The sequence below is a fragment of the Hippocampus comes genome, unplaced genomic scaffold (genome assembly GCF_001891065.2).
Source record: "Hippocampus comes isolate QL1 unplaced genomic scaffold, H_comes_QL1_v1.1 scaffold242, whole genome shotgun sequence".
Taxonomy (NCBI): Eukaryota; Metazoa; Chordata; class Actinopteri; order Syngnathiformes; family Syngnathidae; genus Hippocampus; species Hippocampus comes.
In genome coordinates, this window is record NW_017805385.1 from 256,872 (window position 1) to 274,344 (window position 17,473).

Below are 17,473 nucleotides of genomic sequence, written 5' to 3' on the forward strand. Positions count from 1 at the left end.
CCTTTACGTTGCAGATACAAAAGGAGGCAAATCAGACCCCAATGTCATCCTGGTGGCCTAGTAGCCTTTTCAACATCTGCCACAGAAAATTGTGTTTGCCATTTGGACTGCAAGTAGCGATGAAGATGTCAATGCATTTATTTCACATCCAATATATTGAGCATCTTGTCTTCAAGTCACTCAATTGTTGGAGCCTTGATTAAGTTGGTATACAGTATGTCCATTAGGTCCAGTTCAGGGTCCTGCCTCTTGTCCGATGTCATAGTGCAAGTCTCATTTTTACTCCTTTGTTGGTTCTGAATGATGCCTTTGCCACTTTGAATGATGTCAAAGTGTTTCTTGACGACCATTTGATTCCCATTGTGGTTGTGTGTGTGTGTGTGTGTAATAGCATTGGCCTCTTATTTTCCTCCACTGCCCTGACACTGAATAGAATGTGTTTGTGGTTTGTGTGCGTAATGAGTTTGGTTCCAGCCGAACCAGACAGTCTATTCAACAAGTCAGCCTTTGAGGAGGTTTGCAGGGAGACATTAAGGATTAATTCCATGTTAATGGGTTGCGTTCATGTAAAGTACCTTTTCTCCCTTGAAGATATTGTCACAGTGTCGCCTCATGCATCCATTTGCACAATGAGAAGCTCCGACCGTCAGTGGGTTAGTTCAGCTTTATCCAAGGATACCAGAACAAGAATAAGGCATTTATCTCATATTTGCAGTCTGTGCATTCAACCTTTTTTACACTACAGTGGAACGTTGACAAATGAGGGGGAGGGATCTGACTGTTAAAGCTGTACTGGGAGCATTTACACACGACATTATTAACAACATATACCTGTATATTTCATACCCATAATAGAAAACGAGTTGACCCTTCCAATGTGGGCCAGACAATAAACCAGCGTGTCCACCAAAAGATCCTGCTGTGTTTGCTTTGTTTGTAAAAGAGGAGAGAGTTGTGGAAGGGCAACTCATGGCTTCTTATGACAACGTACCAATTCACAATGCCCTGAGAATCTGACAGTTCTTGGCTGAGAAAAACATCGCCATGCTCGAGTAGCGTCCCGACTCACCTGACCGGTCTCTGTCTAATAACCCCCCTGGCCCCCACCCCACCCTTTTCCCAAATTGAAAGAGGGTCATCAAAGGTTTGATGATATAGACGACTGAGTTGGCTATGATGACAGAGATGTGGAGAATCCTCCAAGAATTCCTCTCCACGAGTGTGTGAAGGCGTGTGAGGGAAGGCTGGGAAAGGATAACTTTGAAGGGTTTGGTTGCTTGGATTTAAAATGCATTTTTCCTGACATTAGTCCTGGAATGTTTGACACACGTCTTGTAGGGACAAGACAATTGCTGGTAGTCGCCTATATTGTTGTTGATTGCTGCTGGTTGTTTACTGGTCAAGCAGTTTTGTCAGCACCAGGTTATAACTTTTGAGGACACTTGAGGATAAATGACAAAAATGAAAACCCAAACTAACATTGTCTTAGCATGTGACGGACTGCATGCTTAGTTCTGGGTGTTGATGTTGTTATACTCCAGTCTCCATTTCTCACTGGCCTTAGGCTTACTGTATCTCAAGCAAAATTAATCGACCACACACTGTGTCATGAATACAGAACACACCTGTTCTCCCCCATCAAAATGTTCAATTAAGCTTTATTACTTTCTCCACCAGCCAAATGTGTGGCTAAAAGCTCAAACGCAATGACCCCCCCCAAAAAAAAGAAAAAAAAAGAAGCTAAAACTCAAATATCACTCCTAATATTTATCATAAGATTCATTTGAGCAAATGTGTTCTTTCAGAAGTATCAATCTGGTATGCTCGCAGTTTGAAAAAGTTTGGTAAAGCCTGATCTACAGTAACAACATTACCACTTGGACTACAGTTAAAATCTAACCTTCTTTTACCCTATGAACCTGGCTTCATTATGCAAAGGGTAACTTAATTTGACCATTGGCGTAATCAAGTGCAGATCAGGAAACGATGGGACAGTGCTATGACCATTCAGCCGCTTAAGCTCTTAACAGCGAGAACTAAACTCCACAGAGCCATTTTAAAGGAATATGGTGTGTGGTTTTTAATTGCATTTTGTCCGATTTAATTAAGAAATACCACAGAATCCCCCATGGTAATTACTGATTAAAAAGCAGGTGAGGCTGACAAGGCATGGCCATCAAAAGCTACCAAGCTTGCAATCCAATCACTGCTTGTCATCCAAGGACATTTAAGACTCATCTGGGGACAATATTCATTCAAGCTCTCACCCAAGATTGCGTCATTTCGCCCAAAGTCCATACCTAGAGAATTGCTGTTTTAATGTGTCCCTTTCCTCCAAAACTGGACACAAAACAAACAGCAGCAAAATATATGGAGACTGCTTTTACACAACATCTCTGCCTGACCACATGAAAACGTGTCATAAATATCTTATCAAATTGGTAAATTGAATGAGGGAATAGATAGAAAAGTTTTTTTTTTTTCTGCTGATGTTGGGTGTTGGATGTTGGTCCTAATCACGCATTATTTTTAAATTTTAAAAAGTGGAGTCATAGTTAATATACTGACTGGTGAAACAGTATGTTCCTTATATTGCCCCCCCTCACTTCAGCCTCCCTTTCTTGACTAACATCTCCATCTAGTGGAGAAGAATGTTCCATTGTCTGGCGCAAGCCTGGTGCTGCTGTCACTCCCTCATCTTTTTTGTTAAATACGTGATAGCGTATTTCCTGACTCCCCACCCCCCACCACTTTTTTTTGGCCAATAATAATAAAATGTCAGCTGTCTTTCTGTGCCTCCATCTGTGCTTCCCGTGTATGAGTCAAATTTATGTGGTTTTTACTACAGTTTCTCATCAATGTTATATCTTGGTATGAGTAAAAGAAAAGAGATCACCCCAAAAGACAATAACAAAGCATAACAAGAGGTTTACAAGCATAAGTGTAATATCACATAACTTCACACAATCCACAATTTGGTTTGGTACATGTGGTCAATGACAAGATCTGTACCGAAAGACGATGTTCAGTTTTTAATCACCGTTATGTTTTTTGTTGTACTAATTTGTAGTGGTGTAGAATTGCACTGCATCGTGTGAAAGGGATTCTGCCTCCCTCGTGTAGCTAAATCAGGTACCTGTATTATCTTTGTAAAGGCATCTCGTGTATTGGAATTCTTTGCACTTAATGTTGAGGCTACTGTGTGAATGGACAGCTGTCAAATAAAATGTTGAAGGTTTGAAGGATGAAAAGCCTGAGGGTTTCTTTGAAACTCCTCTGTATATATCAATTGAACACCTCTCTTCAAAAAAAAAAAAAATTAAATGAGTGAATGGCTTGTCAGTCATGCCAGTCCATACATGTCCTGTAGATGTTTCATTGGCTTCAGTGCTGTTGACTGTGAAGGCCATGGGAAATCATTGCAATCCTTTTCACACCTATCAAACGATTCAGAGGATTTTTTTTAATTAACCTCTACATCATTTAGGCTCCAATCAATAACCCTGACTCAACTATATACTGAGTCACATTCTACAGTTTGTCCAGCCGGCTCTTTATTTGCTCGTCCCACAGGAGAGAATGTGTCAGTTTGGTGTGGAGGAGACCTTGAGAACATAGCTAGGCACCAATAGACTGATAGAGCGCACAACAATCTACTGTTATTATCTGCTTTTATTTTGGTGAAACACTAACACATTCCCATGACACCACTGTGCAAGTCTAATTTGTGATCTTTGTGTCTTATCTTGAATCCAGCTCAAGGACATACTTCCTGTACTCGCAAGTCACAACATGTATCAAATATCAAAACTTAGAGCAGTAGGCCTATTTCTTGAACAAGGTGACAGCAACTAGTGATAAGCAAGTCTTCAACGGTTCAAATCTCAGCTACCGTCTTCATGTGTGCAGTTTTTCACCATGCTTGTATGTGTTTTCTTCGGGTACTGCATGGCTTTCTCCAACATTCCGCCAAAAACAAGCATAATTGCCCATAGGTGTGAATCTAAGTATGAATGGTTTGTTTGTGTGCAGTGGGGGTAGGCTCCAGCTCACCCACAACCCAAATGACGACAAGTAGGCCTACTGTAGAAAGTGTCTTTGTGCTTTCGTACATGAGAAAAACAAAAACACATCCTGACTAAATAACATTGTAATAAGAAAATCGATCAACATTGCGATAAAATGCTCAATAAATACTTGATGAAATACAACTCTGACTGTTTCAATCAGAACTGGGCATGGTTCTTGGTGTCCCTAATGAATTGTCCTATGGTTGGTTGCATTGCATTTGCACGCCAGAGAGTAACTTCACACCACCGCCCGCCCCCTCCTCCTCCTTCATTCCTCAGTGGACCAAACAAGACACGCAGTAAAAAGAGTTCTCCAATTCCTCGTAAATCAGATGTAATTTTTTTTTCTTTGAAACATCATAGCGGATTCCAGTTTTTTCTGCCGGGGACTTGCTGCTGAAGGAAAACTTTTTAAAGTAAAGGAGGTACACCTAAGTTGGGTGGAGGTAACATTTGCGTCATCAAACGTGGTAAGTTCTCGTTTTTGAGTCGTCTACATCGATGTATTTGCGTATTGCCTGAAACGCACTGCACTGTAATATCTACACTTCCAAAATATTTCAGTCAATTCACGTTTGTTCAATTTGACCTAGACCTATTTTTGTCGTCTGCAGTTGCAGCCCCCGACTTTCATCCAAATGCCCACGGCAGCATGTGACTATTTAATGACCACAAGCCGCTTTAGTCTCGCAAATGAATAATACAAGCGTGCCCATTTCTTTCTTCCATTTACTTGTTACGATTTATCCCTTTATTTTCTTTCTTTCTTTCTTTCATTTTGTGAAGTTCATTGGTACTCATTTATATGCTGTTGCGTTCAACAGTTAGAAACCAAGAATGAACTCATCGGTGGATATCGCGTTGTTTTGCGAGAACGTGAACTCCGACAACGATTTGCTTATGGTTGACACTGGTGCGTTTTCCAATTACCCCCCGTCCTTCCCCCATTGTTAATCCTGTGTTATTATAATCCGAGATAATTTCTTTGAAAGTGTTGCTCTTAGACTTTCATTATATCCCTTTCATTCAATTATTGGACCGATGCCTATTGGTATAACTCATCCTGCGCTTGTTTGATTAAACTTGATTGGCAGGTTTTTGTTAATCCCATTTTCCACGGATGAAGTGTTCATTTCTCTCCACTCCATGCTTGAAATCTCAGCAGTGTTTAAGAAGGCTTGTGGCAGGGAGGAAAGCCTTGGCTCTCCTTACATAAACTTTATCCTTTGCAGTGGACAATACTCACAAATGCCAGGGCTTTATGTTTCCAAATCGGTGTGATTTCTTTACATATTTTGGCATTCTTGTGGTTGTGTGTGCTTCCCGCCAAGGGTCTTCTTCGGCCTGAAGTCTTTTAAATTGTCATCCATCTGCACACAGCTGGACATAAACTTGTCAGTGTATAGCTGCGGAGCCGGTAAGCAAACATATTTTTGTGAGCTTTAAAACAACAATACACTGCTAGATAATGATGTCGATGAAACGGTGGCTGTGGGTTCCTGTCAACAAACACAACAGTCAAACCCTCTCACCAAATAGCAAATGCAACTCAACACCGGTGATCTTGGACAACGGAGGATGTGAGTTGCCTTAAATAGATCCTGCGCTGTCCCAGTCAGGAGGTGTTGACTGTAGAACTCAAAACTGCATTGCTCTAAGGCAGTGTTTCCCAGCTTTAACAGAGCCAAAGCATATCTCACCTTTGCAAAATGTAATAGAAACAAAAGCCACTAAAGCTATGTAAACTTAAATACTGCTATCTCAATTTACTCACAAATGTCCTTACTCAGTGTGAATCATTGCCATGAAGAGCAAGGCCAGAGACTGCTTCTATGGAAGCGGGGGGTTGGGGAGAGAGCCCACCTAGACATCTATCCATTATCTGAACCGCTTACCCTAATAAAGCATTTTTATCTGTGGATACAGCACCTCGCACTCTACACTGTGTGTATGTGGGACATGGACACACAAATACCCTGCGCAACCACGTCAACACCTTTCACCCAGCAACTATGTGCTGCTTATCAGAAGATAGCACCTCTGGATGCAACTCTATGCATCCATCTATGCAGCTCTTCTTACCTTTTGACTTTCACACGACAGCAGGAGAGTCACACCCGTGGGGGATGTGGAAGTTTCTTCATGATAGTGTTTCTGCATTTGACTGTTGACTGTTTTAGATAATGTAGTCTGAAAACTCTGGCCACAGCTTGAAAGTGGCTCTGAATCTTCACCAGGCTTAGTTGATCCTGTCAAGCAGGGAAAGCCGGGGGGGTTAAAATGTAAATTAGCACCACTTTTACATAACAGAACGGCTCGCTCACTGACACATTTTCAGAAATAAGTAACGACAAAAGGTTACTTGGTTGTTACATTTCACACTTGATAGATGTCCAGATTGTCCAGAGACCCAACTAATTGTAGACACACTGAAAGGTTTTGAGTTTTTTTCCATCGTTTGAAAAGAAAGCCAAGCAATAATAATTTGGACAGTTGAAGGATTTATAGTAGCCTAAGACAGGAGTTGCTTTTGTGCACTTTAACTTCTTCGTCCAGAGAAAACAAAACAATATGCTAAAATGATTGTTTAATTTATCAATTGGTTCACTTTGGGTTGTTGATTGACTCTGGACTCAAGTGTAGGGAACAAAAAATAGATTACACTCAAACTGGACTATAAAATGTGAATTAGGTGGAGGTTTTTTTTTTCCAGCATCCGTCTATACTTACAAGCCATATAATTTACTTATTATGGTCTCACGAAAGAAGCAGTTCATGCATTCTCTTTGTTGAATACAGTAACTGCTAGTTGTGCAAAAAAGGACTGAAACATTGAGCAGTTGGACATGTGCATACGAAAGATTTTGAGAAGGTCAATTGAAGTTCACCTGGAAAAGTTGTAGCGCGTCATGGGTTCATCTTGAAATTTCACTCAAAAATTGACCCGAACTAGAAATAAAGTCACCTTCATTAACGCTTGTTTTTTTCTCCTCGCCAGCTACAATGGATCTTTTGCTGATTGTGGCATTTGTCTCCTGGTTGACTTCTGCTCTCGGTGAGGATGATTTTTGGGGTACTGTATTTTCAATGACACCTCCTGCGTCTATCTCTGAAACATTCATTTATGTACAGTCTCTCTCCCATTGGCGGTCACATGGCCCTTTTGATACTCTTGCCAGACTTGCCTGTCATGCGCTGCTTGTTTGAAACGCAAAACGATTCTGAAACGATTTGCATGACTTTGTCACCCAAATTTTCATGTTCATATTTTTTTTTTCACAGTGAAGGAAGTACCGTTTAAAGTCATATTCATGTGTCCTTTGTTTGAACAATAAAGTCTTTTGGCTGCTGCTGGGTTTTTCCTCCACCTGATTGTACATGTATTCTCTTCCTGCATGTCATTCGCTCTGCTTGATGTTACGCAGATACGCCGATACTCATGAATGTTAAGAATTGTTCATTGCACACACATCTACATGACTTTTCTACTCCGGATTTGAACATTCCTCTAGTGAAGGCTTTTTTTTTTGGTATTTATTTATTTATTTGTTTGTTTTGGGGGGGGGGGCTAAGAAATGCTGAGGAAAACATCTAAATGGAGGATAACTTAGGGTTGGGGTAATGTTTAGGGGGTTCAGGTTAAGGGTTAGAGTTAGCATTAGGGTTACGGCAGGGGTCAGCAACCCGCGGCTCCGGAGCCGTATGCGGCTAGTTTCATCCTTATGTTGGGGCTCTGCGTGGCTTGGAAAAGGAAATTACAAGTGTCTGATTGAAGTGTATGTTGTTTGTCTCAAAAACGTGTATCACTTCTGTTTTGTTTCTGACTGTACACTAGGTGGCAGTGTTGCTATAAAAATGTTGCTATAAAAATACTGTTGAGATGAAAAAGGAAGTTCTGTAATGGTGACGAACTAGTGTTCTGCTGTTAAGAAAATACAGTGCAACTGATGCGGAAGGCTCATCTGAGAAAAAATCAGTTCAAGAAGTGGATGAAGTCTGCAAATTCGACTACCGACTACCTATGCAAATTTTGTGACTGCTTGGGAAATGCTCAGATATGGGATATGGGATATAGAAAAGATTTTATAAGAAACACACTACAAGTGGAAAGTGTGTGTGTGTGTGTGTGTGTGTGTGTGTGTGTGTGTGTGTGTATATATATATATATAAAAAAAAATATACACACAGAGAGAGAGAGAGAGAGAGGGATTTATATTTGGCTAGCATCGTCATTTCGGATGTCAAAAAGTCTTTGCGGCTCCCACTGTTATCTTTTCCGTGGAAACCAGGTCAAAATTGCTATTTGAGTGTAAAAGGTTGCTGACACCTGGGTTAGGGTTAGGGGTTACGTTTGGGTTAGGTTTAGGGGGTGAGGGTTATAGGTTAGGGTTTGGGTTTTTTGTTATGCTTAGGGTGAGGGTTTAGAGTTAGGGCGTTGTGTTAAGTAGGTTTAGGGTTAAGGTTGGGCATTTTGGTTAGGTTAGGGGTTAGGGATAGTGGCTAGAGTTAGAGGTTTGTATTAGGGTTTATAGGTTGGGTTCAGGGGTTAGAGTTAGGCTCATCAGAAAGGCAGCTGCAAGCGAGCATTCAAATCAATTAAATTGTAGACAACTGGCAAAAGAATTCATAATCACAATACTTTGAGATGCTTTGTATACTTTTGGCTCTTTAATGATGTTTGTCTACTTTTTGTCTTCACAATTTCAGCCGCAGACAGCGAAAAAGGTGCGTTTCGTCTGAGTTCACATTCTGGTATCGCCAAGGCAGAAGTAAGGTGTGTCGATCAGTCACTCAAATCTTTCTTCTCTCTGTTTTATTCAAGCAGACTACGACAGCGCTTTTGAATATGGTAAGTGAGCAAGTCTTACAAATCTCTGAAAGGAAACATCTGCAAAGTCAGATTATGGCATCTCACACTTGCATTTCCTTATTTCCACACGAGCTGTGGATTTTCTCTTGAAATTGGATATTTTCTTTGTCCACACAATATCAGCACTGAAAGTCAACATTTTCCATAACTCTGTTTTAAGCTTATTAATAATGTAGACTGGATAAACCCTGTTGAGAACAGTAATGATTTATTGGGCCGCCTCTTTTAAGACAGCAAAAGTATTATTCGCCGGCTGAATGGAGATTTCCAGTTGCACCTGTTGACATGAGTTATTTCCATACCATTGATTACCCCACCATAAAACTACTGAGCATGTGAACTCATATTTTTGCCGTAATACATTTTGAGCAGTGGTGTTTTATTGATACGTCACAGTTATCACGTCATGTGTTTCTTTACTATTAGTAACCACTGATCAATTGAATACGGTAAAATAGACATTGAAATTGTTGCTGGCGACTTACTTTCATCTCTTTGCTGTTAAGAAGCTCATGAAATCGTGATCCCTGCTCTCATAGACGCAATGTCACTCATAGCGTTGTCCACTTGAATAATTAAATGTCTTTCCCCAAAGCGACACCTCCTTTCTTCCCTTGGGAAATAAACATCTCGGTCCTGTAATTGTCTTGTTTAAACACGGACATTAAAGTATTAACTGCTCAGCCCATTTGAACTTTGTTGCTAGGCAAAGCAGCAGCTATTACTAAATGTAATGTGTCATTCGCAGATTCATTAAATTGTGAAGTCTAACATGTTGCATTCAAAGATCATCCGTGTCTTTGTTTTGGCGTACTTCACGCCTTCAGATTTGTTCTGCCCAGTCCTTGGTTCTTGCCCTTTCTCTGCATTTCTCATTTTCTTTTCTTTTCTTTTTTTTTTTTTTTTATTCAATATTACAATCGCTCCATTTGAGTTTTAAAAAAATGCCCATGGCCACCATATGAGAAAGAATGATATATTTTAATATAGATTCAACCTGCCTTTCTTTGGGTGAAGCTATTTCTGCGTTGATGGTTTAGAGGACAGCTCGACTTGGTGGTCTCACCAGCAGGTTGTGCGGGAAGTTGAATTTAGGATTTTTTTTTTCAATTGACAGCCTTGAATGACATATTTCATTTAATGTGTGTCCATAATGTACCAATCTGTATCCCTGCAATTTAATCTTGGAATTTTGACAGACTATGAAACGCTGAGGATCGGTGGCCTGGTTTTTGCTGTCGTGCTGTTCCTCCTAGGCATCGCCCTCATCGTCAGTGAGTATTTACAACACATCTGTGCGCTCATATCATGAAGGGAGGGTAGTCTAATATCAGCTCTCACACACCCTCTCTCATACCGGTCGTACCTTATCACTAGACTCCTCTTTGCTCAAACTTTCCTCCCACCAGGCAGCGCTCGGACAGCATATACCAAAACAACCCATAAGCAACACACAAGAACAAACACAGCCTGTGGACGGTGTTCTCGTTGCTTCTCTTGGTTAAATACTTTATCTACCGGATAACGGGCAGCACGCATTTGATGTTGGGAAAAAAAAAGCTCATCCCTCTGGAAAAGTCATTGCTAATCTCAAGAACACGTTTTGAAGTTTGGAAAAGGCCCTTTTCTCCAGCTGACTTTGGGCGAGTGTGTGTGTGTGGGGGCGGGGGTACGCCCTTAACTGGTTGCTTGCTATTTTTGGAATTGGAAAAAAATAATATTAAACCCTCTTCTATTTGTGTGAGCTATGGACTGAGTCCTGCCTTGACTGCCGAAATCATGCAAGTAATTGATGCCCCTGCATTGCCCCCCCCGCCCCACAAAAAAAAAGACAAAAGACAAATTCAAGAATTTCCTTTATTGATAGTTTAAAACATGAACATACCACAAAGACTATAATTTCTTAAACTTAAAATGAAATGGCTTACAGATGATTTCATTTTTGAAAAAAAAAATTGGTGTCATCGCTCAGCAGGACAAAAACATTCACCGGAATCGAACGTTCTCCATAACTTCTGCTTTCAACCCAGGCTGAACTCAGATCCTCTCTGGCAGATGAAGATTTTAGTCTCTCATTTGAGATATTAATTCATCATACTTCCTTGACACCGATAAATGACTGCCTGTTTAGCCATTGCATTGTCGCCATCTTGTGGCATCGTAGGGCATTGCAGAAAGAGTATGAAAATGCACATACGTTTTTCAGCGAATAGAGGAATTTGTAAAAGTGGGTGGGGTTTTATCATACATACCTTAAACATGTAATAAAATAAATCAAGTATAGTAGCTGCCTCTCCCACTAATGTCGTCCCAGCCTAATCACAGTTACATTCCATATTTGGAAACAGTTTCTCGGTTTGTCAAATGTATTCATTTAAAAAGTGACTCACTCTGCAAAACGGTGACACATTACTGCCGAAATCCAATTAGCATGTCGTAAATATTTTTTTAGTCACACTTGTTTTTCACGGTTTATGAAGTTGAGTAGAGGAGGGCGACAGGGTTTCTCAGTTATTCACGATGAGGTTGGCATTGGAGAAACATCATTTTAAAAAAACAGCTAGAAACACTGACAAATCATAAAGACAGTGCATAAAAGCAGAACGTAAAGGAGAGCGGTGCTGTGCAAGTTTACTGTTTGGCTCTTAAAAAAAAAAACTGAGCCCTGAGAGACTTCCTGCCAGCGAAAGACACCGCTGGCGCCTCTCATTGGATGAATATAGAAGAATAAAGGATTAGCGCTGTCTTTCAAGATGCTTTGCCCTGACAACATGTAGGTCACAAGCCTGCTTTGGGATTTCCCACATCAACCTCTCTATCTAGTGCGGCTACAAGAATGAAACCTTGTTCTCACATGGTGTCCATTGAAATTACCGGTAAAGGGTTTGTAGAATAAAATACAGTCTATTATTCTAAAGTGAATAAATCAAGGCCTCCTCGGTTACTTTTCAATATAAGCCCGTACAATTTGACATCCTACTCCTTATAATCAAATTGAGATTTTTTGTTTCACCTCCATTCTGCCTGGTTTCACACTTTCCAGACAGTAGTTGAGAATTGCTGTTCTTGCCCTACCCCCCGTGTTGTTACGAAGAATAGAAAATTGAAGTATATCACAGTGACATTTTTTGACTTTTATTTGTAATCACAATTTTTTTTCCCCTCATGAACAGGTAGAAAATGTGTGTGTAAAAAGAGTGACAAGTCAAGGTGAGTCAATAAATCTACATGTTAACTATCCAGTGTGTGCAGTGTGCAGGCTTGTTGTGAGTTGTGCCTATTGTAGACTATTTTAACTATTTACTAATTGTGGCCAGGTCACGAAATCCAGATATGGAATCAGGTGTTCCAAGAGGTAAGTATATTTATGCTGTTTTTTTTTTGTTGTTGTTGTTGTATATATGTTTTTGTTTGTTTGTGTGTTGTCAACAAAGTAATCAAACTTTCTTTCTTTTTTTTTTTTGGGGGAACAGCATAATCCCAAAGACAAAGATCAGCTGGTCAGTACCTCAAAACCAGGGATGGGAAAACACTTGTGCTTCAGTTCCAGATTTGAGTTTTAAAACTAACCTATGATTTTGGTCATTTTTCAAAAAAAATGTTTCACTATAATACTTTATATTTATCTTTATGGGCTGCACAAAATATGGAAAATTGTTTATTGTATTTTATTAATAACACAATTCCCCCCTTTTAACTTCCAACCAATTATTGAATACAGAATTGCATACATGGCAATTTTCCGCGGATCCGCGGAAATCCGCCGTTTTATTTCTTAAATTGATCATTTTTGTGAATCGCCTAAATCCGTTGAGAAAATTTTAGGGGCGGTCAGGTACCTTATCGTCGAGTTTTCACGAGCTCTCCCGAACAGTCTCTCCGTTTTCCGTTTGTAAACAGCCCTGCGATTGGACGTGTATGAAAGCTTCAACTAATCAGATCACTGAAGGCATTATTTGTTGCGGAAGTCTTAGCTCGATTATAAACGGCCCAGCGATTGGTTAACGACAAGCGATTGGACCAATCAAATTGCATGTAACATATTGCTTTACCTGATTCATGGCGGCCTGTTCGTCTCGCAAATTCATTGTTCTGGGATCGTTTTGAGCGGAATTATGAAAATTTTGACGAAAGATCAGGAGTCTTCAATCCTAAAAACTGACTCAAATGTCAAGAATAAATTCCGATTGGACTGGCTTGACAGAAAAGTCACTGTAAAGGTTAAAATTGGTTCCAAGTTCGACGAAGTTACAGAAGCTCTTGGACAATTTTTGAAGAAACCAGACGTAGCAGGCAAAGCTTATTGTGTGTATTGTAGTGACTTAATTAACTATGGCTCCCGTGGATGCGTGGCACTGACAGATCATGCAACGAAGGTGAAAAAACATGCCGACAAAATCGCCATTCGACGGAGCAATTATTCCTTGGGATCGGCATTTTTCAAACAAACTTAGTCAGCGGATACAACTAAAGACGTTACTGTATGAGGTAAGAATCAACAGCTTTTTATCACATTTACACAACACTTTATGAATACAAGTCATGAACAAATCTTAAATATGGCAGGGGATGTGTTTACTTTTTTAGTTTTGATTTTGAGCAGCAAATTTGGAGTTACATATTGGTGCTCACCAGGAATGCATAGGCAAAATTGCACAAATTTTCACTTGAAAGAATAGTGGCGATCTTGGGATTTTTTTCTGTTCAATTTTCAAACTGTGTAAATTTAATACACTTCATCTTCAGCATGTTTAGTGCCACTTTTGTAAGTAACCACGCCCCCGTCCAGGCCACGCCCCTTCCGCTTTTTTCATCACTCGCCATTGCCATGTATGGAATTGTTAAATCTTTGTCTGCAATAAATCACGACAACATTTTCAGAACAAGTAAATGAAAAATATACAAAATCGTAAATGTGTTAAAATAATGATTCACCAATTTAGCGGTTGTTTATAATTAACAAAAAATAGAAACATTTTAGTTGAAGATGTAAATATAACTTTAGTTACAAATTTTACTGTATTTTTTACAATCTGTCATCTAACCAATTAAAGAGATAAATACATAATACAGTGAGTCTTACTAACAAAATAGCTGGAATAATTTTTGGGCTATTTACAAATACCGGTAATTTCATTTTAATGATTTTTTTTTTTTTTGTAAAGTGTATTGCTTGTATTATATCAGCAAGTCAATCAATGAATTGTTTAATGAGATAAATTAATGAAAAAAAGAATACATCGATTTTGACTTGACTGTTTTAAAGGGGAAAACAGCCAAATGAATGCACCAAAAATGACAGGACTGATCAAATAAATTCCAGGTAAAGAATGGCACTCTGGGCCTTACTTGACCAACTACAGCTCTGCCTACAACCTCACCTAATTGAATTTGCTGTTGAAGATAAATGAGTTTCCTTTACCACTCCTCTTCTACCTCATTTCTTTGCAGTTACCAAGCATTACTCCTTGATGCCAGCAGATGTTCTTTTCTTATCGGCTGAAGACAATCTTTTCAATAATAAAGAATTCAACTTTAAAACTTGCCTCATTTTCATCTGTTTTGTTCTTCTTTACATGCTATTTACGTTGTCATCGTGGTACAACAGAGCAGTCAAATTGTGTAAATTGATGGACAATGGCATTGATGCAAAGCAAAATGGCCTCATAAAATATCATACAAAAAAGGCCTCCGTGTTTTATATTTCCTGCATGCCACCATATTTTTGGCAATCTGCCCATGTGTTGCGGGCCAGGAGGCAGCCCACTGCCGCACTCTTGTGCTGACGTTGCATTTGGCTCGGTCGCCACCAATGAACGTGAGTGATTTATGTGGTGCAAAGTGGCCGTCTACAGAGTGGTTATCTGCAAAATTGCATCTCATTTCATCCGCCTCTGCGGCAATTGCTGCTAAACAAGGATTTCCTGCAAATTTGGGCATCTGCGGGGGTAAAAGGTTTAAACGTTGCCTTACATATTACAGGAAGAGGCTGCACTACACTCTTGCCAAAGCAAACTCCGCAAAACCTCATCTCAAGCAACAGTTTCATGAAAAAAAATAGCACTTGTACAATGACGTGCCCACGCTACACTTGTAGTGTTGCTTCACTAGGAATATCATAAAATCAATGGGAAAAGACTATGAGTGAGATGGCTTATGTACTAGTATGAGCTTTTTTCTCAATAGGAGGACAACTTTGGCATACTTACAGGATAACTCCATAATTAGTAATCTAACACTGCACAACTTGAAAACTGCATACTTAAATTTGACAATAAAGTTGGACTTGACTTCACCTACTACAGGTGACATAAAATACGACTAGTTAACATTAAGTGCTTCATTAGTAGAACGCAGTTTTGCCTCACCAGTAACCTCCATTGTAGATGTTTTCAAATTGTGGTTGTTTTGTGTTATTGCTTTTTTTGGGGGGGGTTGTTCTTTTTTTTTTTCTTCTTCTTTTTTCAATACAATCGTTCTAACAGTATGCTGAATTGACGTATTAGTGAAGACAAAAAGCGTACATGGACTTTAATATCGATATCAAGCATACAGTATCAAGTAAACGGTCAAATAGCTTCCGTATGTTGCAGCAGACAAGTGCAATTTTCGACTCCCACCACCAGGGGGCTTACTTGAAGGCGAGCGATGCTTCTGACTGCTCAGTCCGTTCCCACCCATCCGCAGTCCGCAAGTCTATTCATTTGGAGGAAATCTTCAGCATCCGTGCGCTGAAACCATGGGCACCACAGGTCAGTTCATTTTATATAATCAGAACATGGTCAAAAAGTTGGCTCACATACTGATGCTTTGCTTATTTTCTTCAAAATATTAATTAAAGCTTGAATTATCTTGAATTAGCTACTCAGAAAATGGATCCGCCATGCATTTTTAATCATGACTGCTATACTTTCCAAAACCACTTCTGCGAGTGTGTGTGTGTGTGTGTGTGTGTGTGTGTGTGTGTCTTTAGGAAATGTTATAGTTGCATTTGCCCTGAAAGAGATTATAAGTGCAATGCATTTAAAATGAAATGTGAAACATGCATACCAATGAGATAGCTTGCTGCTTGGCTTGAGATGCCAATCAATCAATCAGAAAAATACAGGCAAGTAAATACAAAAACTGGTGGTGTTGGTGGTGGATTCTGCTGCTCCACCTTTCTTTGCTGTGCATCTTTTCTGCTGAGAAAAGCATTGACAGGGGGGAAAAAACACTCCAGAGATTTGTGTAGGCAATACTGCAGCTGTACAGGAGGTCTGCATTCACTCTTCACACTGTTTGTTTCTTTACACACAGAAGCAACGGTTCCAGACCATAATGACTTTGAATATGGTAAGAGATATGCCTGATAAAAGTGTATGCATAATATCTACCTTAAATTTATCAGATTGTGTCTCCTAATAGATGAAGAGACGTTGAGGACCACAGGGCTTGTCCTTGCCATTGTCATGTTTGTGGCTGGCATTTTGATAGCCTTAAGTACGTTTTTACTTCTTTTATACCTTCACTGTAGTACGCTCACTGGACTCTTTATTCGGTCCACACGCAGAGTCTATTGAGATCTAAAGAATTGATGACTTTACAAAAGTAATGCTCAGTTTATACATAATGTCAGTACCATGTTTTGCCAATTCACAAGATAAAAATTCACTTCGACAAGAAATTTGGCTTGGGTATGAATAGCTTAGGTGAACTGCATTGTTTTTGTTACCTATTTTCTTTTTACTGGAGCAACTTGGAATCACTGTTATTTGGCTTTTGGGTGCTCTCACGTGCCAATTTTTCAACCATGTGTATCCTGATGAAAATGTGTGCGATAAAGTTTTTTAAAAAAAAGCTCACTAGGGCCCCCTGGAAAGCTAGCAAAACATTTCACATTAAATCAGGATAGACCAGTGATTCCCAAGCACTGTGCCCTGGCACATTCATGTGTGGAGAGAGATCATAGCGTCTGCTGCACAAAACTTTGCAATTTCATTTAATTGCTATTTATTTACTACAAATTATATTTGTTGATTTCTCTATATGCCAACCAATGATGAATAGTGACAGGCAACAATGAAATACTCTTCCACTAGATGGCAGAATATGCAACTAACCTGTGTTTTCATGCGTTGCCATTCATAGAGTATACGTTTGTGACATTTTTATGTGGCAGTATACTGTGAGATTTATTTATTTATTTTTTGGTCAAATGTGTGCCTTGGATCAACAAATGTTGGGAAACAGCGGTTTAAAACACAGAGTCACAATATTATTAATTTACAGCTGACTACCTATTGGCACTTGATTATTTGTGAAAATATGGTACTTCCACCATACGTTTATGGTTAACTTTGCAAAGACTGAATTTTCACTTCCACCCTTGGATTGGATCTCTTTAGATTGTGTGTGTGTGTGTGTGTGTGTGTGTGTGTGTGTGTGTGTGTGTGTGTGTGTGTGTGTGCGCATGACATAGTGAACAGTGAGTGTACACACTGATATATTAGTAACCAATGTATCATTCCCCAAACAGGTAACAAATGCACTA

The 17,473-nt window shown here is 39.6% G+C and overlaps 1 protein-coding gene across 2 annotated transcripts; it reads left to right on the top strand.

The window, feature by feature from the left end:
• Nucleotides 1-4,317: 4,317 nt before the first annotated feature.
• On the top strand, nt 4,318-14,485 carry LOC109517601 (phospholemman-like). Of its 2 annotated transcripts, none has more exons than XM_019872853.1 (9): nt 4,318-4,540; nt 7,069-7,125; nt 8,778-8,795; nt 8,893-8,919; nt 10,140-10,214; nt 12,114-12,150; nt 12,258-12,295; nt 12,414-12,440; nt 14,392-14,485. In XM_019872853.1, the coding sequence occupies exons 2-8, from the start codon at nt 7,074-7,076 to the stop codon at nt 12,416-12,418; spliced, it is 252 nt and encodes an 83-aa protein (XP_019728412.1). In that variant the 5' UTR covers nt 4,318-4,540; nt 7,069-7,073; the 3' UTR covers nt 12,419-12,440; nt 14,392-14,485. The 2 variants fall into 2 exon arrangements, with proteins under 2 accessions (XP_019728412.1, XP_019728413.1); XM_019872854.1 differs by having other exon boundaries at nt 4,321-4,540; nt 8,896-8,919.
• The last annotated feature ends 2,988 nt before the right edge of the window (nt 14,486-17,473 follow it).